The following is a 25,788-nucleotide window of genomic DNA, read 5'->3' on the forward strand; positions in this document are numbered from 1 at the left end:
CAGATGGAATCATGGGGCAGAACCCTGGGCTCACTCAGGTGCAAAACAAGCAGCTTTTATCAGGGTTGCCCAGAACTCCCAGGCCTTTGCCCCTGTCCACTCCCGGGTCTTCCACAGTCCCCAACCATGTTTTCCTACCCCTCCAATGGCTGACCACTCCCCACCAGTTCATTTTGCATGAACCTCCGAAGCCCCTTTCTGAGCTCATGGAAAAGCACCCCAGGTTCCTTGCCCGTCTTCCAGCTGGATAAGATAGAAGGCTGCAAAGACCATTGTGGCTACAAATACTCTCTCTGGGCTGAAGTTGTGACCTCCAAAAGGACAGGACCATTTTCACAGCCTCAGTCTCTGAATGTGCTGACAGGAAGTGTACATCTCCAAAATCAAGAATGCAGTACAATAAACACACGTGCCCCCAGAGATTGCACCATCCTCCATCACCGTGTACACAGGGTGAAATGTACAGGCGACAGCAGTAACTGCCTGGAGTATGAGGAAAGTCAGGAGCGCAATGAAGAAAAAGCTTGCTTTGGTTTCTAAGTTTTTGCAGTACTTGTTCTTTTGCTTTTTCCTTTACAAAGAAAACCATAATCCTGAAGCCTGGGGACCAAGTGACAGGTTCAGAGACTCAATAATTTTCCTGAAATCTTATGCAAAAATTCTTGAGTCTGAGCATGTCATATGCCTTTTCCCTAGGAGAGGATTGCTATCTTAATTCAGCAGAATCTCAAAAGAGTTCGAGACCTGACCAAAACAAAACAAAACAAAACACAAAATACTGCGAAGCTGGGGATGGTGGCTCACGCCTGTAATCCCAGCATTTTGGGAGGCCAAGGTGGGTGGATCACTTGAGTCCAGGAGTTCGAGACCAGCCTGGCCAACATGGTGAAACCCCATCTCTACTAAAAATACAAAAAATTAGCCGGGAGTGGTGGTGGGCGCCTGTAATCCCAGCTACTTGGGAGGCTGAGGCAGGAGAATTGCTTGAACCCAGGAGGCGTAGGCTGCAGTGAGCCAAGATCATGCCATTGCACTCCAGCCTGGGCAACAGAGCGAGACTCCATCTCAAAAACAAAAAACCTGCTGAATAAAATGCTGGTGCAGGTCACAGAGATGCAGTCTGGTCCTGCCCCATTGATAGATAAGGACCCCAAAGACCAGTGAGGTGAAGTCACATCCTTGCCCAAAGTCATTCCGTCAGCTAATGATACAGTCAGCCTGAAAACCCAGTCTCCTTAATCCCCACCGGGTGTTTCATCCACTTTTCCACACCACCTGGATTTCTTGTAGGGCATAATTTTGAGGGTGGGGACCATGTAGCTTATTTCTTCCCAATCTTCGCACTGGGCTTAGGGTGGCGCCTCGCTTTAGTGCCAGTGACTCATTCAGTGTACCTCACCTTCTTAGGAGCAGGGTTGGCGCTCGAATGAGCATTCGAATGCTGGTGACAGATCCCCCTGCAGAGTAGCGTGGAGCCAGGGGACATGTGAATGGTAGCAAAAGCAGTGGCCAGACAGGACATCACTAACATCACTTACTTTCACCCTCCCTTTAGGACAATTCCAATTCTAATTCCACACCGAGCCTTCCCAGTTACGGGGGCAGAAGCGTCTCCTAGGAAGCAGTGCGTTAAGGGCAGCATGGTTTGGGGTTTAGGGGTAGAAAGGAGTCTCATTGTACGCAGGGACTAGTTCCAAGACCTCCTGTAAAGCCAAATCACATAAAGTGAAAATTTCCCTTGAAAATCCTTTAAAATGCCTATGAAGTACAACAAGCAGACATGATCCCTCCACGGGACATCCCAGCCAGTCAGCTCTGCCTTCAGGCTGGAAGAGACTCCTGTTACCTCAGCTGAGCAGCAGAGGAAAACGTGGGTGGCATTTAGGGCTGTGCTGGGCCAGAGAAACTTATCTTCAGTGTGGTGAGATGCTGCCGTGAGATGAGGCCAGGGAAGGGTGGCTGCGTGTGCTCCCGTCTCACACCCCCTCCGAGCCCTGCAACCTTGCCCGGCTGCTGCACTGTATCACCACACATCAACATATCACTGTATGTGTCCCTCCCGCTCTCCCCACCTCTCAGCTGAGCTCCTGCAGTTGACTTCATGAAAATTAAATGGGTGCTTCAGGGGTCTCCTCCTTAATACCAGCACCTTATCACGCGGCCACCTTGGGCTGCCACTCCCAAATTCCTGGCCCACAGAAACTGTGAGATAATAAATTTTTGTTTGTTTGGTTTTTGTTTTTTTTTGAGACGGAGTCTTGCACTGTTGCCTGGACTGGAGTGCAGTGGCGGGATCTCGGCTCACTGCAACCTCCACCTCCCGGGTTCAAGCGATTCTCCTGCCTCAGCCTCCCAAGTAGCTGGGATTACAGGTGCCCACCACCACTCCTGGCTAATTTTTTGTATTTTTAGTAGAAACAGGGTTTCACTATGTTGGCCAGGCTGGTCTTGAACTCCTGACCTCGTGATCCACCTGCCTCAGCCTCCCAAAGTGCTGGGATTACAGGCGTGAGCCACTGCGCCCGGCCATTTTTGTTTTAAACTGCTAAATGTAGGGGTAATTTGTTTTGCAGAATACAAGTACAGAATACTAATACAAAGGAGATATCTGGAGAGGCAGGCTAAGGATCCGGTAGGGCAAGTTTTCCAGTGGGGGCGATGGGATTGTGTCTGCCATTTAGGAAGTTTCCCTGGCAGCACAGAAGACCATGCTGTGGAAGGGGCAAGGCTGATGAGAGAACAGTTAAGATGCTCCACAGTTGTTCAGGCAAAAGGACTTACATTAAGACGGTGCAGCAGAGACAGAAGGAAGATAGGCTGCAAGAGACATTTCCAAGTAAGAATGGCCAGAGCTTATTGACCAACTGCCCACAAATAATAATATCATTAATATTAATAGCTAACATAAATCGAAAACAATATGTACCAAGCATTCTTCTAAGCACCTTACACATATTTACACATTTAGTTCTCACAATAACCTTATGGGTAGGCACTACTATCTCATTTTATAGGTGAGGAAACTGAGGCACAGAAAGATTATGTGGCCTCCCAATGCCACATAGCTGGTGAGCGGCACAGTCTGGGTTCAAACTTGGACAGCTGTGCCTTTAATGTCTCTGTTCTTCCTCTGGAGGGATCAGAGAGAGAGAAAGGAGGGAACAAGGGGAACGAAGGTGAGCGCTCAGATTTCTAGCCTGGGCAACGGAGTGCAGCCTTACCCAAGGTAGGCCTCGATGACGTGAAAGACATCACTATCACCAGTCACCTACTAATCCCCTGTGAACCTCATAGGAACTGCTTAATAGACTCAACTACAACCCAGCAAGTGAAATGTAGAATAACATCCGGACATGGCACCAGGCCCCACTTATACCACGCTCCAGTAAAAATAAACCTCCCTGTCCAAATATAGAGTGGTTGGAAGTGCCATACTTTACAGAAGAAGAGGCAGTTATTTGGCATTAAAAATAGATAAGTTTTGGCTTACTTGAAGACCTGGGCATGAGCAGTGCGATTCCCAAACGGAAACAGATGGATGGGGTGAGCCCCCCCTCAAGACTGACTCAGCTATTTAAAGAGACCAAATAGAAAATTATATCCCCTTTCTGGGCCTCAGTTTACTCACCCATAAGACAGAGAGGTTGGACAAAAGATCCAATGTCACGCCAAGCTCCAGCCCTCTATGAGGGTTGGAACTGGAGGCCGAGGCTAGATCTGAGAGCTGACAACCTCCTAAATCAAGGACAGCCCAACAGATGCGGGGCGGGTTGGCCCCTCAGTTCATAACTTACTGCTGATAGGATCAGGAGTAGTTTTTCCCAAGGATTTTCAGAACTCTGTCAAGAGCTTTAAATCACCGCTTTGAATCAGACACATTGTTAATCCACAAAGAAATGCAAGCCAGGAAGTCCCCCTACAACTAGCTTGCCTCCTGAGGGGCTACCCTGATAGAAAGGAGGGGTGGGGTAGTGTGTGCGGGAGGGGCTGCCGGGGTCCTTTCCATCACTGGGTCCCAGTGGCAGACAGGCGCTTTTGACACATTCCCTTTAATCCTGCAAGGCCGGCACAGTCGTATTTCACACGTGGAAGAACTGAAGGCTCAGAGATGTGACATAACTTGCCCAAGATCATTCAGCTGGAGGAGGAGGGAACCGGGTCCAAAGCCTGCATCTTTCCCCCTCACAGGGCCTCTGCTGTGCTGCCTATCGCGTGGTGGTCGGAATCACTCTTCTCAACTCCAAGAGGGGAAAGGAAATCACGGTGAAAGCTGAGCGCCTTCAGGTCACTCAAGCTGGCAGCTGAGAAAGCTAGAAGGCTTTAATTTCCTAACTGATCTCCTTGCATTTTTACCACACCTTGAAAAATAAAAGACCAGATTTGCTTTAAATGATTTTATTAAAAATTGTACCAATTGATGGGGGGAAAGATATACACACATACACACATATGCATGTGAAGAACATAAACACATAAAGCCAAAGGCTCTGTACAGTTTTTTTAAAAATGGGGCCCCTTTCTTCTTCCTCTCTCCCAGAGGCAGAGTGCCCAGACCCCAGGGCAGCTACCCTGGGGATGAACAAAATGCTACATTCTCACTGGGTCTCCTCGATAGCCCCTGTGGATCCAGGGATGGGGTAGAAGGCTAGCAATGCTCCCAGAGCAGGGAGGGGCACTGGCCACCTGCACAGAGAGAGGGGGCAGTGGGGCTCTGAGCACCTTTAGCTGGGAGGCTGGCTGGGCACCTATGAGCTCAGCTTTTTCCGCTATCCCCTCAAGACTCAAAAGTCCCCACCAGCCCTCAGGCTGCCTAAGGGTGACAGGTGAGCCCCTTCCTGCTAGGGTGTCTGGCCAGGATGGCCTGCTTCCAAGAGTCCTCACCTTCACACACAGAGCTGTTTCCAGCCCAGGCCAGCACTGATTTGCAGAAGGCCTGCAGAGCCATGGTGACCAAAGTCTTCCCGCTTCTGCCACGTCCCTTCTGCCTACCCCACCTCCCCATCAAGTCCCTCAAAAAGAAGTGCTCACTGGGGTAGCATGCTCCTTGCTGTCCAGGACAGTCACCGTGGCTCCACAGCACTCTTCCTGGGAGGCCCTGGCTGAACTGTCCCGAACAACCCCCAGGCAGGGGCCACCTGCCGATGGGGCTGGGCTGCCAGGAGCAGTGAGACAGGTCAGCTGGGCCCCTCTGGGTCCTTCAAACAAGCCTGCCACATAGCTTTGGACTCAGACCTGCTCCCCTGGGGGCTGAGGGAGGTCACTGGGAGGTGATCTTTTTCCACCTCGGATTGAGCAAGAGAAGGCTGCCAGTGGCCCAGACTTTGAAACAGGCCAGGCAGAGGCCAGGCTGAGTCCTCCACCCTCATTGCAGGAGTCCAGCGTCTGGCCTGGGGACTTCCCTCACCAGATCTGTTGACCAACTTCTAGAAACCCCTGCTTTGGGGTTGTGAATTAGAAGGGCTGTTTTGACCCTGAATATCAGGCTTCCCTTCCTCCCAGGCATTTCTTTCCCGAGGAGGAAGGTTTCCAGTCCCTCTCCCAACCCGCACCCTCAGCAAGCCACAAAGCCTCCACCGTCTTCAGCTGGTTACAGGTCAGGATCCAGGTCAGACTCTCCCTCCCTCTAAATCTGATTCTCCACCCCTCGCTAGAGACAGCCAGGCTCCTGGGGGTGGGGGATGGAGTCTGAGGGGGTGGAGGTGGGGGGGAGGGGCAGGTCTCCTGAGGCTAGACTTGAGGAATGTTTAGGCCAACTCACCAGGCAGAGAAGGAAGGGGCCAGTTTAGATCACTAAGCCAATTAAAAACAACCAGCCAGAAAGAACCTTTCTCCTTCCTGACAGCTACTCTGCCAGCTACCTCCTGGGTTTTGTTGGTGGGGAAGAAGGGAGAGGGAAACGTGAGGGGTGTAAATTTTGCCCTGGCTCACGTAAGACAGTGAGTGAGTTCCTGGCTTTGCATAAGATGGAGACAGTGCAGTCAGACCACCTTCCACCTGCCCCAGGCTTGATGTTGAGGTGGGTTTGTCAAAGTCTGGGCTCAGTTCTCAGGCCACAGGGCACCCAGCCTGGGCCTGGCAAGGTCTCTGAAGCTGATGGCCTTGCCTCAGCACCAAGATCTAAATCATTTTCTCTCTCACTGAACTCAGGTGGAGAGTCTGCCAAAAGGGGTGAATAGTGGCTGCTGTAAATAATCCCGGTTTTTTGGTGTGTGCCACTGAAGCATACGGCAGCAGGCTGCCTGTCACCACCTTGATCCAGAGAGGGGAGAACAACGTATGTCCCATACACATCATAACATGGTATGGAGACCCACAGGGAAGGCTGATTTCACAATGGTCAGTGTGTCCCAGAGCCAGTCTTCAAGCTGGTCCCCGGCTCCTTCTCTGCAAAGCAGGAACCCGTCTTCTTAGCAGACAAATCATGGTACACACCCTGAGAATAGAATTCTGACCAAGAAGAGGTAATATCCAGAATATCTGAGCAGAACAAAACAAAGGCTTACATGCACAGTTTGAGGCCCTTCTCCTCCAGGGTGCTGTGAGCCCATATGGCACCTTTGCAAATTAGGAAAGGCACCCCTTCTTCTTGGGAGAAGTAGCCCCACACCAGGGCACACAGCTTAGTGAGCAGAACACAAGCTGAATTCCAGCCTCCATTAGCTGCAGGTGCCCTTGTGCAGTGAACAACCTGCACAACTGTACATCCAGAAGATCAATGTCTCCTTCAATAGTACTGAAGACCTCCTCTCCTCAGAACTGGAAGACTTGGGCTTGTTCAGATTTGTGAGTCTACTCTGGACTCCTCCTATTTCCTTGGGTAGCCCTGAGGTCTTCTTTGTCCAGGGAAGCCGTCTTTCCTTTGGGCCTTACTTCACTGTTAGCACCAATGTTGTCTTTTCTCACATATGCAAAAGTTATAATTTAGTTTCTAGCGTCTGGTTAACAGATTCCCTGTGCCTGCTATCGGAGCTGCCACACCAGCTGCTTTAGATCCTCTCCATAAGTGCCGCAGCAGGGAGAGAAGGGAAGACGTGCACAGGCAGCTGTGATCCTGCTGGGTTCCAGAGCATGCCCTTCTGGCCTAGCTGGAAGCTGGAGGAAGATAGGAAATGTGTACCCAGCTTTGACGGTTCCCCACTCTAATCGTTATCTGTTACTCTAAAAGTCACTTAGCTGGCAAAGCCACTGTCCTGGCTTCTTCTGTATCCCACTAGGTATGAAAAAGGATTGGGGATAAGGGGGAAGAGGTATGTTGTTTCCAAGGAAACCAAGGGGTCTGGGGTCCTCTACAGCTGACTCTCATGGTAGGGTGGCCACCACATTTTCCAGCCCCACTGCAAACTTGCCCCCGGTGTCCCTCAGTGCTGATGTTGGGGGTGGAATGCGGTCTGTCGGTGGGGTCTTTTGAAAGAAGAGCTGACAAAGGCACAGGCTGCCAGCAGCAACATGCTGACTGGCTCTTCGGCTCATCCGTGGCTGACACCCAGCTGGTCCCAGGCCGCCAGTGGTGGCAGTGGCTCTGTACCTCAGGACCAATCCTGGGGCCTCCAAGTGGGACCAAGTCAGTTTTGAGGCCTAGCCAGAAGTTTGGTTCATTTTGCGACATGTTTGAGGGGTCCTTAGAGAAACCCAACCCTCCCTGAGGTCTGCTGGAGGTGGCAGGAGCTGGCCAGGAATCCTTGAGCCCATGGGGCAGGTACTGGCTGAGAAGTAAGAACCCAGTCAGATGTGGAGCTGGCTGGCCAGCCTAGTGAAGCTGCTATCCTCAAGTGGAAAGCCCCTGGCCGAAGCCCTGCTGGGTTAAAGCAATGTGACCATCAGGATCACGGCCCCCATCCACAGTGGAAGGCTCATAGGTTTGGTGGAACTGGGAGTCTAATCCACTCTCGATTTCTTAACTGAGTTCCTCTGGAAAAACCACAGTCCACTTCCCAGAGAACATCACTAACGGATCATCTTCGACAACTGGTAGATTCCTCAGTCGAAGAATCTACTTGTCAGAGCCCTTGGGAATTCTCACCATCACAGACACATCAGCCTCTCCTTCAACAGTGTTTGACAAAGGCCCCCATTCCAGGTCAAGGGCCTGACAGAGAAAGAAGGTCCCGCTTGAGTATGTTGTATGTACACTCAGAGAGAAATTAAAAAAATTAAAACACAAAATAACAACAAAAAAACAATTTCACAAGACACAGTGTCAGTCCTGCCCGATGTCCTTCCTGTTCCAGACGGTGTTCCTGGTGCCCCATGTGAAGAGGGCAGCCCACCCTCACCTAGGGCCTGCCCCGTTCCTGTTCTCTTCTCCATTCAAAGCAAGGTTGTGCAGGAAGAGGAGGATCTGCCACCACACACGATTTTGGTTCTGCTGGTGCTGAAGGGAGAAAAAAAAAAAAAGACCAACATAACTCCCAAACACAATCTTAGACAACTCCCTCTCATTTCCAGTAAAAGTTCAGATCTCCAAGTCTCACGGCTGGCACTTTAATCCTATCAGTACAGCTCACAGCCGGGAGGAGGGGGAGGTGAAAGAGACACTGCCATGTGGAGGAGAGAGTTGAGTTCTCCAAAAACAATTGCAGTTTTAACATTAAAAAGAAAAGACTAGGCTCTATATGCACTATGCACAAGAGGATTAAGCTTTTTCCCCTGCCTGCAGGATTTTCCAGAGTTTAGCCAAGTGCTGCTTTTAATCAGATTGGCTCCCGAGCCCCTCAAACCTCAGCTGCATGAACAACAAACTGGCTTCAGAAAGAGAAGAAGTGCCCCCCTCTCTCCCCCGACTCCAAAGTAACACAGAGAACAAGGGGAAAGGGGGGGCCTCCATCTGCAAGTGATTTGACACTGTGAAGGTCAAAGGGTTAATCTTCAATTTAAACCACACTGCTGAGGCAGCAAAAATCTGATTTCATCCAGTGCAAACACGCACACACACAGACTCTCACACACACACACACACACCCTTGTGCGCCCGCCCGCTCTCCCTCCCCAGCATCTCCAGCTCGGTGCTGCCCTTTTTATAGATGCTCTTGACAGTAAGCCATAAATAATCCCTCTTGGAGCGCTCTCCTACTGACTGGAGCCAATTAAACATTAAGCAAGAACATACTTGAAAACAAAACAAAAACAAAGAATATATACTATGCTCTGGAGGTTATCCCAGGTCCTACTGTCAGGCTGGGAAGCTAGGGGCAAAGTTCAGGGGTCAGTGGCTCACCAGATTGGGGCTGGTGCCCTGCCCACACAGGTACCATTTCCCAGGAGAGGCCTGGGGGGGTGGAAACTGGGGGGTGCTGGAAGAGGCGGTCTTTGTTCTCTCTTTGTCTGCCAGGGCAGGAGGACTGGGCGGGGGCCTCTCCACAGGGTTCTCAGTGGACAGGGGAATCAAAACCTAGTGTGCAGAAAGGAGCCAGCACGGGCTGGACTTGGATTACTTCAGTGGCCCCGTCAGCAAGCAAGTTTACATGAGGTGTCCGAGCCCTCTCTTAAACTGTCTTTAACCACAGCAGCAGCCCCCACCAGGCAACTACTCCTGGTCAGATGGGAAGAGGAGAGAGGAAGCCAGCGGCACAGCTGGAAAGGGGGCCCAGGTTGCCTGGACTCCCAGAGCTTCCAGGTTCTGTCCAGCCCTGGCCTCCCTGACCTTTCCCAGGGCCGCCATGCAGGTTGCTGGCTTCCCCTTCACGCTGCCCTAGGCCACAAAAAGAGAGGCATCCAGGCAGCTGGCCTCAGGGCCTGACAACCCAGGTGAACACGGAATGCCCCCGTCCATCATGGCAACAGCATTCCTCCTTCCCCCGTGGAAGAGCCTGGAAAACAACCCGGCAAGCTGGAGGCGCAGCTCCTGCTCGGAGGGGAAGGGAAATCGGGCGTGCCACAGAAGAGGCCTGGCAGACAGAGGGTGGGGAGATGGATGGCTTCCTCGTGTTTTGTAAACAAAGATGAGTAAAAAGAGGAAACACACCCGGCTTAACAAAATCTGGTTAGAGTAAAACAGCGTGAAAATGGACTCAGCTGCAAACCCGAAGCCTCCGGCCTGCAGCAGCTGGGCCAAAGACCCCCTCTCCTCCCCTCCCCAGCTGCTGCCCGAGACAGGTGCAGAGGTCATGTGGCCGAACAAGAGGAGAATCCAGGAGCGGACTCATCCCTGGAGAGGCCAGTCTGCTGGAATTCCAGTTCTCCTGAGGTGCTTGTCTGAGAAGACCGGTGGCAAGAACAATCATCACCTCATAATAGTAACGTGGGGTAGGGTGGCAGTCGGGGGTGGGGAGGTGCCAGGCTCTGTTCTGTGTGTTCTGCATCCTTGCTTCTCAAAGGGTGGTCCATGGACTAGCAGCCTCAGCATCATCAGAGAGCTGCCTGGAAATGCAGACCCAGCATCAGAAGATTCCCCAGGTGATTTTGAGGCACATTATCATGCCCATTACTTAGCGACCACATAGCTAGTTTAAGTGGCAGGGACTGGACTGAACCTAGACCATCTGGCCCTAGAGCTATGTCCCTTCCCATTATCTCTGTGCTCAGAGTGCCACTACCTTTCTTTATACCAAAGCAGACCCTCTAGCCTCCCCTTTACTAAATCATCTCAAAACAGCTCAATGGCCAAGGAAAGCAGATGAGAATTCTATGATTTGGGGCTGAGGCAATTCTCATCTCTGTATGCCTCAGTTTTCTCCCAAATTCCACTAATGGAGGCCACCTACTCCCTGGGCAACTTGAGATCTCTGAAGATGAGGCACAGACTCCCATCATCTGGGAGCGTTGGGGGACTCAGAAGCAGCTGTGGGCCAGAGAGTGCTTTCAGACAGGAAGGCTGAGGTCTTGCAGGGGACCCAGGCAGGCCTAGGTGCAGGAGGCAGGATACATGGGCCGGCCCTTCGGAAGGATCTAGTTTCCATGCCTCTGCGTGTGACAGTCCTTAAGGCTCATGAATTGGTAAGGAAGGCTCTATGGTGCATGGATCCCCAGGGACCAGGAATCAGAGGACCTGGCTTTCGGGTTGGATCTCCCATCAACCTGCTCATGAGTTCTCTCTTGGCTTATAAGGAAAATGCAGGTATTGTACTAGATCAATGGTTTCTAAACCCAACTGTGTCACTAAGCCAGCTGAGGTGCTGTTGTAAGTATAGAGTCTCCAGGCCTCTCCCAGACCCACTGGGTCAGAATTTCAAGGAAGGGTCCCAGGAATCTGTATACTGAACAAGCTCCCTTGGTGACATTTTAGAGATCAGAAATCATTTATTGTATATTTTAATCATAAAAGCAATACATGTTAATTGTAGAAATATTGGAAAATACAAGACATTACAGAGGAGGAAATAAAGTCACTCATGATCCTCCAGGCTAGAAGAAAACACTTCATGTGTTGGTGTTTTCTTCAGTCCCTTTCGATCTCTTCCCACCAAAGTAATGTCTTACCCCACTGGCCAAGCCAGAGGTCAATCCTGCCCAGGTGGTTCTGTGGCAGCCAGGCCACAGCCTTTTGGAAACCACAAAGGTGCTCTCCAACCCTAAGGAGTTTGTCATCCACGACTACCTTCAGGATTACAACTCAGAGCTCCAACAACTGAATTCTGTCAGCTGAGTGTAGGGCCTGGGAACCACCCATGGGCCCATGAGCCCTCTCTGGCTACAAGCAGATACCACACAGGCTCCCTTTGGCCTTCTCCTGCCTCAGGGCAGCCCTCACGAGACCCTTTTCCATGAGGAAACCAAGAGAATCAAAGAATGCCCTGATGACAAAATACAACAATAAATAAAATCTTTCCTAAAAGTTTAACAAAAGGGCCTGACTAGAAAGGAAAGAAAAAAGACTTGAAGGGAGGCCAGTGGGAGAAACAGTGAGGAGGAAGGAAGTTGGCCTTCACCGAACAGGATGAAGAACACAAAGACACCAAAACACCAGAGAACGTGGGATCTTCCACAAGAGGGTGTGGAGGAGAAGGGGAAGAGAGGGGAACCAGGAATGAGTGTACTTGGCCTCTGACCCTCAGGCACCCGGCACAGCACCCAGCGCACAATCTGAGATCAACGAGAGCAGATCCCCAGAACCAGGCCTGCCCTCCTAGACTCAGCTAGGGAACCCCTCACAGAATGGGAGTTCCCAGAATACACAGTCAGGGTGACCCAAGGGTGGGGGCTGGGATACAGAGGAGGGGAAGCTCACCCTAGAGCCCTCGGACTCACATGGTTTAGAAGGCAGGGCCAAGGCATGGAGGGAATGAACAGAGGTGAATGCCCCCAGGGAAGGTGCCCTAACATGGTAGATCACGGTGTTCTCTTCAATGAAGAGAGCACAAGCAGGCGTCAGAGCCCCGTGCGGCTTCTTTGACCCAGCCTCATTTTCTTGCCACGGTCAGGGGATGAAGGCAGTCAGCTGACAAATGTTTCAATCCCTACTGTGTGCAACACCCTATGCCTGAATGCACAGCTGCTCCTCCTGTGTAATGGGGAACATGGAAGGCATACAGTAGGCACTCAACAAGGGCATGCTGGACCGACTACAGAGGAGTCAGCCCTGAAAGATAACCCACTTGTCTGAGGCCAGGAACAACTGATGTCTGGCCAGGTCTAAAGATGTACTTCATGTGATAGTATCAGCCTCTCACCTGGGGAGAGGCCCAACTAGTAAGAGGCCGCCTTTTTTTTTTTTTTTTTTTTCTCTAAAGAGCTGGCTGTGGTGTCTGACAAGGTTGGATTACATAAATCAAACTCTGTTTCATCCCACACAGCCTCTGCCCTAAGCACAAAGCGTGTTCCCTACGCTCCCTGGATAAGAATCTCCCTCTGCCTCTCCCCCTTTCAGATCCAATTCATACCCTCTGGGGGCTCTGTGTGTCACCAGTGTTCCAGATGCTCCAGCTAGAGCTAATTCACCCCAAAGTATCAGAGGAAGAAGCAAAGCGAAGCCATGTGCAGCTCTAAAAGAACCTAACTCACAAAATGCAAATTTACCAAACAGAGAGCAACTTATAATATCTCAGATATAGAACAGAGCACTTTCCTTTCTTCTCATGTGATCCTCACAATAGGAAGAGCAGGTATTAATCAACCCATTTTAGAGCGACGGAAACAATGGCTCAGAAAAGTCATCCCAAGTTAGTTGGGAGGGGTGTTATTTGAGGCCCTGACTTCTGACTCCAAAGCTATGTTCCTTCACTAAAATTTTACAGTGTGTTTATTCACATTATGAAAATAGCATTACCTTTTTCAAAGCAAATCACCACTGATCTGCTCCCCTAGTATGTTTAAAGACATTGTTTCCAGATCATTAACTATTTAGTAAGGACGCTGTGGACCAGAAAAAAATAACCCTTTCAGAGGCAGAGCTAACTGAAGATCAAACAGAAATAAAGCTAAAACTGGTCTGAAATTATAACTTCAGACTGTGATCTGAAACCACACTCAATCTCTTCAAAATGCAGAATTGCCTATACTCTAGGGGAAGGTGCACAGTCCACGATGTGAAGTTTTCCTCCCTCTTCCCTTTTCCCTGTCATTCTCTAAACCTACTCAGGCCAAGGCTGAAAGAAAGAGCCTTGCAGTTAAGAACAGGAACATTGAGAGCAGGAAAATTCCTGCTTGAAGGAAGCTAGGAAGATGTTTTCTGTTGAAATAAGGACATTTTAATGAAGCACCCAACTGAGCTATCAAGCACCCAACTGAGCTACCAAGCACCCAACTGAGCTACCAAGCACCTAACTGAGCTACCAAACACCTGAGCTACCAAGCACCCAACTGAGCTACCAAGCACCTAACTGAGCTACCAAGCACCCAACTGAGCTACTAAGCACCCAACTGAGCTAAGAGTTATGTGGATACAAAGATGATTAAAATATTATAAACTTGGTTCTCAATTGTTTTACAATATAATGGGGAGAAGAGCAAGAGCACCTAGCTAAGTATCACATGAGGCAGAGCGGGTTGGGGCAGCAAATGTGTGCTCCCTTGTACCCTTGTTTTCCGGAATGTGATTGCTGGGCAGCAGGTATGGGGCGATTGGACCATGGTTCCAGAATCCATCAAATCTGTATGACGCCTAGCTCAGCAAATTACAGTGTGACTTGGACATGTTACCTCACTTCTCTGAGCCTCAGTTTCCTATAACACAGTGGCAATGGAGTCTAAAAGTACAAGGTTGCTGTGGTGATTATGTAAGAAAAATATACATAAAGCACTAGGCCTGGGGGCTGCAAGGAGCAGGCTCCTCCTTCCCTGGGGAGCACAAGGAAAACCTGGGACTCACTGGCTTTGCAGAGCACTTCTCTCAATATGCTCTGCAACAGGGCCTGCCTGGGGAGCACCATCTTCCCGGCCGACTCATGAAGTCCCTGGGAGATCCCTGACTTTCTGCTTTAAGACTGCCCACAGCAGCCACAGGCCATGGGGCTCAGGATTCTAGGCTGCCAGGGTAAGCCAAGGATTCTGAAACCCAGAGGGCAACCCCTTGGACCCAGTGGGCCCACTGCCTCAGACTGCTTCTGACCCAGAGGCCCGAGGAACGAGCAACGTGGCAAAACGGAAAAGGAAAAAAAAGACTCCTTGCCAAGAGCTTCCTCAGCCCAGCCAGCAGTGTTAACAGGACATTGAAGCCACCATGGCCACGCCCATTGCTTCTCTAAGGAAAAAAGAGCAGTCCGAAGCCAGCCAGCTCTCAGTGGAAGATGGCAAGGCTTCCTCTAACACAACTGGAAGACACTGGCTCCAGCCACTGGGGGTTGAGGGGTACAGTTCGGGGACAGAGCTGTGCTGCACCATCCATGTCCCCAGACCCTTGTTTTGCACCTCCACAGCCTGGAGGGAGGAACTACTGAGACCCTTACTCAGTTTCCTTCAAGCTGAGAACAGCTCCATCAAACTACTGGGCAACTTCTTCAGAGCTCAGAAGGGCACAATGGTGTGTGCCCTGGTTAAAGAAGGGAGAGGGAGGGGGTTCGGGGGACAAGCCTGTTGTGTGTATTATGCTATGCAAAATAACCCCAGGTTCTGACACTCAACTTGGGGTCTTTTCAGCTGACTGTTCATGTCCTGTCCAGGACCAGGTCAAGGCAAACCAGGCAAGGAGGAAGGTTGGAACCCTCCCCTTCACACACGGACTGATTGTGTGCTCTGGTCATGGAACATGACCTCTTGGCTGCCAGACATGGATCAAAAGGCAAACCAGTCATTTTTCTTTAACCTTCTTTCTTTGTGTCTCCCTTAGTCCCCTCCTCCCATCACCCACTTTCCAAAAAAAAAGCCAATTTCCATCCCATGGCAGGCCTTGGTGGGGAGGGAATGAACTCTCCGGAACTACAAGGCCCTTGTCCTGGAAGAGAGAGCAGTCAGGTGCAGAGTGTGTGGGGAACTCAGCCTCTAGTCTGCCACGCTGATGACTCAGAAGCTAAATATAGCGAGCGATATAAACAGAGCCAGCCACAGAGCAAACACAGGGCCCCCAGCCCCGGCGCTGGCTCTCACGCACTCTGGCTCTCCGCAGTCCCTCCCCCAGCCTCATTCTTCCCCTGGCACTGTCCTAGGTGGGCCTCCCACTCCTGGGACAGAGGCTGGCTTCCTAGGGACCCATCTCACTCTATAGCAAACCTCTGGGGCCCCTGCCCGGGGCTGTCCCATCTAGACGCTGAGCAACCTAGTTAGCCAGCTTAAGTTCCAGAAAACCACTCACTAATAACTACAGAATCCCAAAGTGTCAGGAAGCAATCAGGAGCTCCCTGAACAAAGGATCCAGTCTGCTAGGCAGAGAAGCTGCTAGTTAATAAACCATGCAAACACCAACTCGGGTACAACTTCCAAAAGAGCTCCCCAAATTACAAAGTCAGGTCCAAGCAAAATCCTAAAGTCATCTTTTAACATATTTCTAAAAGTACTCAACTGTCCCTGACTTAATAGTTATTTGTATCACAACTCCTAAAGGCCCTTCACATCAACTAGGCAAGGTAAGTATTAGAAACCAAGACTAAGCCGGGTGCAGTGGCTCACACCTGTAATCCCAGCACTTTGGGAGGCCGAGATGGGCAGATCGCCTGAGGTTGCGAGTTCAAGACAAGCCTGACCGACATGGAGAAACCCCGTCTCTACTAAAAATACAAAAATTAGCCAGGCATGGTGGTGCATGCCTGTAATTCCAGCTACTCAGGAGGCTGAGGCAGGACAATCACTTGAACCCGGAGGCAGAGGTTGCAGTGAGCCGAGATCGCACCACTGTACTCCAGCTTGGCAAGAAGAACAAAACTCTGTCTCACCAAAAAAAAAAAAAAAAAAAGGCTTGGAGAGATTGAATGATTTGCCCACGAACACACAACTTATAAGTGGCAGAGCTGGGATTTTAACAGATCTGCCTACAAGTCTAGGATCCTTTTTGTGATATTACAGCTAAAGATGGTTTCAACTGAGTGGCTGAAAGTTTTCTCAGATTTCATTTGCCAAAAAGTCTAATTACTATTCAGAGATTTCCAAACCCGGCTTTTCTGAATGGAGCCACTCCTGGTCCAAGTGAAAAAGCCATTTCCAACATGAAGAATTCCAACCCTCCTGTAGCTTTACTCACTCAACTGTTTACAGTAACTACTGTTTTTGAGGATTCTTGGCTTCTTAACATTGCCCAGAAATACCCCCAAATGTCATGATGGGCCATTGGGACAGAAGACTCTCCCAAGGGGAGGGGATACCACTTCCTGCCCCTCCTTAGGCTCATGCTGAAGGAGGCCATGGCACAAGGACAGGAAAGCTGGGGCTCAGACCTTCTGGCCAGGGCAGCCCAGGGGCTCAGGGAGGAAGGACATCTGCACCATGCTCTTCCATGCAGAAGCTGGACACAGAAGCACCACAGCACCACCCTCAAGATAAGTCATTATCAGCAGACCATCGGGGGTCCCTGCCACAGTTTGTCAGCTCACAGAGGAGCAAACAGGGGAACCTTCACTCCTGCCCCGGCCAAAGGAAGGTGGGATGTGTGGTGAGGTTCTGAAAGGTTTTTACCTCCACTCACTCTGCCTCCAACTCTCTTGCTGCTTTGGAGACACAAAGAGCTGAGGCGGAGCATCCTGCTAACTCTGATCTTCTGCCTCCGGTTTTTTGCCTGTGGATCTGGAAGAGTCACCCTGAACTGGTAACTCGGGTGATCAGGCTAGTCCTCCACCTAGCAAGGCTCTTGGGAAATGTGCTGAAAGTGCAGATGGCCCATGTAAAACGACACCCAGGGAAACTTGGAACCTGTTGCATCTGGAGCCAGGTCGATACACTCAATTGGGATTTCATGGCATCAGCACGCCCCCTCCCTCTGCTCCATACCTCCAAGGGAGAAGGTCGTTCTAGTGCAAAAAAACGAGTAACTCAGGTCTGTAACCAGGGACAAAAAGGGGGAGTGCACACTCTCCACAGGACTATGGACCAGTGGCCACTGTCTAGCCCCAGGACACTATCCCAGATGTAGGGGAAAGGTGACGGTCAGGCCTCCTTACGTCCCATCTGCCTCTAGGGTTGCTTTTCTTGGCTCTCTAAATCCAGCCCGCAATGATGCGGAATGACTATCATTCCCTGAAGAGAAATCGATAAGGCCAAGGTCCACAGATGATCAGTCTGGACACTAATTCCTCTGGACCAGGCAGGTGGAGGGAAGTTCAGGGGAGGCAGCTCTGCTCAGGGAGTCCCCTGCCAGGTGGAGCGGGAAATGAATTGTGAACCAACAAGAACAAACGTCGGGGGTGATCAGGATCATAAACACAAAGAAGGAAACAGGCATTAAAGAACATCTACTGTGTGTCCCAAACTCTCATAGGTATTTTCTCACTTAATTATCACAGTAAAATTCTGTGGTATTAGCACTAATTCATAGAAGAGGAAATAGGCTCAGTGAAGTCAAGTGACTTCCCGAAAACTAGTAGATGGCAGAGCTGGTATTCAAACCTGGGCTTTCTGACTCTGAACCCAAAGCCTAGAAACTAAATCCTAAATAACCTCCTTCCCACTGCCTCAGTTTCTCTGCCTGCAAAAATGAGGGAAGGGAATAGGGAAAGAAGATAAAGGATAAGAATGGAGGAGTGACAACAGTACTTTCTAGATATGAAATCTTAGACTGTAGTTTATATAAGAATCAAGCTTAGAAAATGACTCACTTCTCAAAACCAGCTGCTGAAACGTTCCAGGAGTACCAGTGTTCCACCTGCCTGAAGCCATCACCTTAGCCCTTCCTGCAGGATGAGTTCCTGGTGAAGGTCTATAAGTAGGATCAGTGGGGAGGAGGGGGTTAAAAGCAAGAAGACTCTGGGGAGAACTGTTTAAGGAGAAGACAAAACCCTGGCTCTTTGTACTGGAAAATTTGGGAAAACCAGCTCTTTGAGCTAGAAAAGGCTCACTGGTCAGCCTCCTACCCTTGTAAGTAAGAAGAAGTAGGTAGATGGCAGGAGGGTAGGGGTACAGGAAACCTGGGAGCCAGTGTGGAGTAAGGTGCAAGGCAGAGGAGACTCTCATGCCTTGCACCTCCACTTTCCTTCTCCCCAGCTTGGGTGGCTCTGGCTAAAAGCACAACACCTTGTCTAAAACTAATCTGTGCATGCAAAGAGGCAGCTCTGAACTGGGAGAAGTGATGCCAACCAGCAAAAAGCAGGGCAAGGCGGGCGCAGTGGCTCATGCCTGTAGTCCCAGCACTTTGGGAGGCCGAGGCAGGTGGATCATCTGAGGTCAGGAGTTCGAGACCAGCCTGGCTGACATGGCGAAACCCCGTCTCCACTAAAAGTACAAAAATTATCCAGGTGTGGTGGTGCGTGCCTATAATCCCAGCTACTCGGGAGGCTGAGGCAGGAGAATCGCTTGAACTGGGGAGGCAGAGGTTGCAGTGAGCCGAGATCATGCCACTGCACTCCAGCCTGGGCGAAAGAGCCAAAAAAAAAAAAAAAAAAAAAAAAAGCAGGGCCAGACCTTGGGATAAGGGCCTCCTCCTCCTCCTGTTCAGGACCAAGTTAGGAGGGCCCCCAGGACTATATCCTAGTCCTGTGGCAGGGAGGGCTCCCAGCCTATTCCCAAGCCTATAGAGGCTCACCAGTGGATGGGGGAATATTCTGGGGAATAACTGGTGAAAGAGATCAGATTATTGCAAATGAAGCAAGCTGCCTTCCACGGAGCCCGCTAGATGAGTCTAAAAGAGCCACAGCCACTGTGTCCTCCCATCCTCTCCAGTACCAGGACTGGAAGCTGTGAGCTGGGCTCAGCTGTAGGCCTGTACAACCATGGTGGAGTGAATGGGCAGGAAGGAGGCCAAGAAACTGAAAACAAGAATCAGAGTGAGTCCACACATGGACTGAAGGGGAAACTCGAAGCCAAGTTTCCACCAAATAATCAAAGGAGAGAATAAGAACTGGAGCTTAAGTCTATTATCTAAGCATAGGGCCACCCTCCCTTCCTGATCACTAAGAGACTGGGAGGACTTACCAGGCCCAGACCTGGCCCCAAACTGTCCTTAGAACTCCTTGGCAGAGGGCACTAACCATATGTAACCCACAATGTCCTGTTCTTAGGAAAGCCAAGGTCAATTCCTCTTCCCCTGGCACTGGTAATGGTTTGACCCTTAAGTCAACCTACCAATAGCTCTCCTCCGACCACCTGAAGCTACCCTTCTAACCTCGGAGTCTGCCCAGTCATGGTCAAGCTATTTATTCCCTGGATTTCCTCACAGTCAGACACACAAACGCACATTCAGAGCCAGCTGGGCTGGGGACACAGTCCCAGAAGTACAGAATGTGTTCGCTTCCAGGTGGCATGCCTGTGCTTCAGCTGTGGCTGTACCAGCACGGATGCAGCCTCAGGCTCCTCTCCCAGCCTTGGCAGCCATCCAGAAAGCCAGCCCGAAGAGGAAGGGTTAAGTGCCTGGGGGCCCAGCCCAGACAGCGGCTGCTGGAACAGGGAAGGCAGCCTCCAGTCCATGGCACAGAGGGCTCCTCCAGCACGAGCCTGCCAGCCGCCGCCTTTGTTGATGGACTCTGCCACATGCTCGGCTGACACGCGATGCCCCGCCCTGGCGGGGCTGGTGCCAGGCTGCCGGCCAACCGCCCGGCTGAGCGCCCGGCTGGCCGCCGGTCTGGGGAGCCTCTCCGAGGTACACTCTTCGGAGTCCCAGACCCTGGTTCCCAGACAGAGACAGTGAGGAGCGGCCTCCCCAGCTGGAAAGTGTCAGGTTTCAACCGGTTCCACCACTTTCCCCAACTCAGGCCCCATCCCTTGGCCTGGTTACCCGTTTCCCACTGTACCTTAGCCAGGCACCCCCCAACTGCCCAGTTTCATTGCAGCACCCTGAAAATCTTCCTCTTAGGTCTGTGAGGGGCAACCCCTCAGCCACGGCCATAAGAAGAGACAGGTTGTCAAGCAGAGCTGCAGAAAGCCATCCTATTCCCAGACTGTAGCCTCTCCCGAGAGGGCTCTTATGGAACATGAATTGAGAGTGGGCAGTTAACCAATGTGGAGCTCAGAGATGAGGGCAAGATGCTTAGCCAGTTAGGCCCCTCCTGCCCATGGGAACCGCCATAACCAAAACTCTGGGACAATATCCTTGAGGTCTGGCAGAGACAAAGTTGCTGACAAGAGGAGAGAGGCAGGCCCTGGCCCCCAAGCCCCAGCAGACTCAACCCTCCTCCCCTAAACCCCCGTGCCTACTTGCTGCACATGAAGCCGGTGGAACTGGTCTGCAATGCACTGAAGCTTTCGGGCAATCTGTACCTCTGCTCGATGTTGCCACTGCCCTTCGGGGGGCTGCTCCCCAATGGGCAAGACTGCTGGGAAACTGGCAGGGAGAGGAAGCCGATAGCCAGCATTGCCTGCAAAGATAGAGGATCCACATCTCAGCATTCTCCACAACTGCTCCAGCCTCCCTACGCCTGCCTGACCTGGCCAAGATTGGAGGCTGAGGGTAAATCCTCATATGAGAAAGGATAGGAGCCAGCCTGCCTCTATCGGAGCACTCTGCCAAGCTTGGACAGCCTGCTGCCCAAGTGCATAAAAGTTGCAGAACAGAAAGAGTGGCCCCAGCCTTCTCTTCGCTTCTCCATTCACTGACAGTGCCATGACAAAGGGCAGGTGGTAACGTGTGCAGGCGAACATGCCAGCCTTCCGTCCTTATTTATCAAGCTACCCTTAACCACAGTTGGTTATTCACGTAGTAGCAGGTTGAAGCTCTTCTCTGGAAAAGCACTGGAGGTAGCTCTCCAGTTTCTGGGTTGAGCAAAGTAAGAGGCAGAGCAAGAAAAAATCAAAAAGTGTCTTCACTTTTTTAGTGCAGTAGAGTAAGGCTGGTCTCCCGAAGCTCCTGGGCAGCAGCACAAAAAGAGGGAGAGAAAACTGAGACGCACTGAGCTGCCAAGTTGCTCTCCGGAGACAGCCCCAGGCAAGACCTCTAGACCAGCGCTCCACACTTACCCAGTGCACGCGTTAGAACCACCGCTAGGGGCGCCAGTCCGCCGGGCTCCTCGCTCCTTTCCCTCTTCCCCGCCTGCCCGCCTTATCCAACTTCTCAGACTCCCGCCAGAACTGCTTTGCCAGAACTGCCCTAAGGGGCAGTTCCCTCTGGGAGTAACTGCAGTGTCTCCTCAATCTGCTCGTCAGACACAGTAAGCCAGGCTCCTAGCCTGTACCCTCCCTCCATAAGCTGCAGTGCTAATAGAAGAAAACAGACTGTCTAACCCTGCCCTTTTGCCAGAGGAGGGCATATTTCTCATAAAACAAACTATTTAAGCCCACAAATGAAGGGGTCTTGTCTTAGCCTTGGAAGCATCCCTTCTCCTGGCATTGGGCCCAGGCAGGCCCAACCTCTTCTCCAGTTCCCCTTTCACGCACAGAAAGTCCCATGTGGCAACTGGGGGCCACCTTCTGCCTTTGGGAACCCTCCCTCCCAGAACCGGCTGGGTTTTTCCCTTCATTGTCAACAGCCAGTCACAGATCCCCCAGACTTCTCCAGGGCAACAGGAGCCACTTTATAGTAGGCAAGTCACTGCTAGGACACTAAAGGCCAGGCCACTCAAGGGGCACAAGATGTAAAAGGAGATACCATGGACCCAAGGATCCCTCCAGGAGGGGACAATTTGCCCTTTGGGGAGTCTGAGGCACAGGTGAGGAGCAATAACAAGCCGAGAGGCAGCAGGTGGAAGTCAAGGAATCAACAGCCCCGCTGATCACTTTGGGGAAGGAAACAGCAAAGGGCAGGTTTGGGGAGGGAAAGTCCCCTCTTTTCCCCCAGTCTCTATGGGAGGAGTCTTGAGGCTGACAGCACTCACCATAAAAGAGTCGCTGGGGTTCCTCAGTCACCCCACAAGGCAGCATGACACCTTGGCTGGGGGAGGCTGGGCTGAGGGTCTGGGTAGCTTTGTCTTCCTGGCTGGTGGGTCGAAGGCCAGGGCCACAGCAGTGGGTGAGAGGGAAGAGCTGAAGTCGGCTGAGGGGGCAGTCCAGTAGGCTCTGGGCAAACAGGTCAGCAGAGAGCAAGCTCCCGGGTTGGGTCACCGGCTCCCCATCCTCTGGTTGGAACACATCATCCTCCAGCTCCTCCACACACTGAGATGGCTCCATCTCTCCTGTGAGGGGGCAACGCAGGCATCTGGGCTGCTGCCCCACCAGGGCCATACCTGGAAGGACTCCCCTTCCCTTCTTCCTACCATACTCCCCCTTCTTATTTGAGCTGGCCGGGCCACATACTGATGACATACAACCCTGGTAATAAAGCACTGCTAAGGGTGACATTCACTCCCCAAATGTGGACTGCCTGAATGTTCAGGGGCTCTCCACACCTCTTCCCTGGGCCCGCCTGGAACCACCCTTTTTCTTGATCACGTTTTCTGACCTAGGCCGGTCACAAAGTTTGACTCTGAGGGTTGTGAGCAATAGCAGGAGTAGAATCAGCAGCTATATGCATGCAGGGTACCTGGGAAAATATAAACAAGACTAGCCTCTGTAAGTTGCTGTCAAGGGTGCTGTGACTGGCTATACATACAGTGCTCACAACACACACACACACACACACACACACATACAGAGTCATTGTCCCAAGGAAATTCTTATCTCAGTCTGAGCTGAGCTCCAGGCTCAGCAGCAAAAACAAAAGCCAGCAATCCTAGGACAGCCAGGTTCCCTCCAAACCTCTAAGCCCCGCCCTGCTGCCCATCTACTCTAATCTCCACCCCTTGCTTGCACAACACAACAAACAGGCTCTGCAGTGTGGTAAGAATGTGTCCTGGGAGAGGGGATAAAGACCCAAGCTAGTCATTGCAGCTGCCGTCTCGGCTCTCTTTGAGCAGAGTTGAGCTGTCTGCCCACCAAAGTTTGGCCTAGAGGGTAGGTCCAGCCTCTCCCAACTAAGTCTCCTCACTAGTCTCCACGACTTCAAATCCCTGACTCCACAGCCTCCCGCTCCTGCCAGCTCTGAACCTGAGACTGGTACAACTGGTCTTACAGAAGGAAGTGAAATTCAGCCCTCTCCCTGTGACCTCACTCACTGCCTATACTGCTCAAGTTATTGATATGAGTTTCTTGGTGATAAAGAAGTTCCTCTTGCTCCACCTGATGGCTCTTGAAAGTCTGAGCTTGGAGCTACTCAGCATCTTAAGCTTCCAACCCAGCTCCCTACACATACCAGGAACTGCTTAGGGCCCCTGCAGCAGCCAGAAACAGCAACCACCTGAACAGCTAAGGATAAAAAGAGATGAATTTCATTCTTGTCAGACTCAATTAGAGATTCCTGGGGGTTCTGTACCCCAGTCTCTTGCCTTTGAAGAACAAGCCAAATGGTCTATGGATTGGTGAAGTAGCTAAAAGAATCTCAGTTCAATTCAGAATGCTGCCTTTGCCAAACGCAAGCTGTGAGCTGCTTGCTTGGGCCCTGCCTTTGTCCCATCCCATCCCTGTCCCTGAGCTGTCTATGGTCCTGTCTGTGCCCTCTTCCCTGGAGAATGAGGAGATGCCTGCTAGGATGGCAAGCAGCCACGTGGTGTTCTTTGGACAGTGTTTCCCAAGTGTGTGTGTGTGTGTGTGTGTGTGTGTGTGTGTGTGTGTATGGGGAGGGGGGTGAGGGGGTGCACTCCAGCTTATTAACAACAGGAAACAAAATTTCCTGATGAAAGGACCAAGTGCTGTCCCGCCAGTCACCTGGCAGGGGCTCCCCTCCAGCTCTCCAACCTCCTCTTCTCAGGCTGGCAATCTCGACCTAAGAAGGGGCCCTCAAAGCCAATCACCAGCACGAGTCATTGTCTTGGTTTTTCCTTTGAAGCCTATCACTTTCCCCTCCCCCTCCCAGCAAAGCCCCAAAGTTCAACCTTTGCCTGGACTGGACAGTGGGGGAGGTGCAGCCAGAAGGTGTGGCTCTGCAAGCCCCAGGGACCCCTCTCACGCTCCACAAACTGTAGGTGGCTTGCCTGTAGGTGGGCGCCTCTGGAGGGGTGCTGGCCAAGGTCAAGGGTAAACTAATAGAGGGTGAAGTTTTTCTCCTGAGCTTAAGAGGTGATGTCCAGAGCGGTGGGAGGAGGGCACTTCCTGAGAACAGGGCCAGGGAATGCTTTATTCCTAGCAAAGGAACTCAAGCCCCGCTGCAGCCATCCCAACCCCTAAGGGCTGGAAGAGGGATGCTGAACTTAGACTCCTCCTCCTCTTAGGAGAAGGCAGTAGTCAGACACCCAGATCCTCGACAGTGACTAGGAACACAGACACACACACACACACACCCAGACCTGGGTGACTCCAGGAGAGAGTCTCGGCCTCCGAGTCGTGATGCCAGGGCTCCGCGCCAGGGTCCAGCGTGACGAGCACTCGGGGGCTTGACGCCCAGACTCGATTGGGAAGGAGGGAAAAAGCCCAGCTGTTAAGGAGAGGAGCCTTCAGACTCCGCAGAGAGGCAGGATGCCCCACAACTCCTGTCCTATCCCAAAGTCAGACCCAGAGGCTGGGCCGTTCTCGGGCGCCCAGGTCTGCTCAGCAGTGCACCCCAGGTTCCCCTGCCTACCTGGACCCAACTCCTTCGAGTCCCAAATGCTACCCCCAAGTTCCCTCTTGGAGCAGCGCACCCAACTGTGGGTTCTGCACCCCGTTCCCTCACCCCAGCGCCCCAGTTCTTCATGGTCACCCCAGACGTCCGCAGCCCAAACCCTTCCCGGGCCCCCGTGCGCTGCGCGACTCCGCTCCCCACTTCCCCAAGGAGCTGCGATCCAACTCCGCCCGGCCCCCGGCGGCCACCCGGGCGCTCACCGGGCTGCGGCAGGAGGCGGGAGGCGCAGGCAGGGGCGGCGGCGGCGGCGGGCACAGGCCGGGGCGGGAGGAGGCCACTCTGCACGGTGCGGTATTGTTTCCAAAATACGCCCGCTCTGGGCATCCCGCAAACAGCTGATGAGGCCCCGCCCCCCTGCGCGTCACGCCGAGGACTGGCCAATGGCGAGTGAAGCGCCAAGTCCCGGGCTGGGCCGCTGCCAGGGACGGTCACGAATGTACGAACCTTCCCATGGAAACATTGTAAGGGGCCGAGCAAAATTCCGACCGTCGCCAGAAGCGCAGTCGGAGCGCCGTCGCCAGCGCGGATTCTTTCCCTAACACAGGCTCTGGAAGCGCCAGAGAGTCCCTGAATCCTCTGTATTAGGTGTGGGAGAGGGGGCGCCAAAGTAACTTTTGTCTTCTTTTTCACGGCAATGGGCAGAATAATTGCTGCGCGTCCAGAAAGGGAGGGGGGAAGGAGGCAGGGAGTTTTTTGATGAGGCTGGTGCGTCCAGTGGGTGCAGGGTGCAGGGTGCGGGTCCCTGTGGGATCCCAGCCTCAGGGGAAAGCTCCCTCCCG

At 52.0% G+C, this 25,788-nt stretch overlaps 1 protein-coding gene across 1 annotated transcript; it reads right to left on the minus strand.

The window, feature by feature from the left end:
* Positions 1-4,379: 4,379 nt before the first annotated feature.
* Positions 4,380-25,333, minus strand: BMF (Bcl2 modifying factor). Its single transcript, XM_034938509.4, is given in 6 exon segments — positions 4,380-8,371; positions 20,641-20,801; positions 22,254-22,550; positions 24,696-24,782; positions 24,785-24,823; positions 25,210-25,333. Coding segments are annotated over 6 exon segments (810 nt in total). The 3' UTR covers positions 4,380-8,269.
* Positions 25,334-25,788: the final 455 nt, after the last annotated feature.

Source organism: Pan paniscus, chromosome 16 (genome assembly GCF_029289425.2).
Source record: "Pan paniscus chromosome 16, NHGRI_mPanPan1-v2.0_pri, whole genome shotgun sequence".
Taxonomy (NCBI): Eukaryota; Metazoa; Chordata; class Mammalia; order Primates; family Hominidae; genus Pan; species Pan paniscus.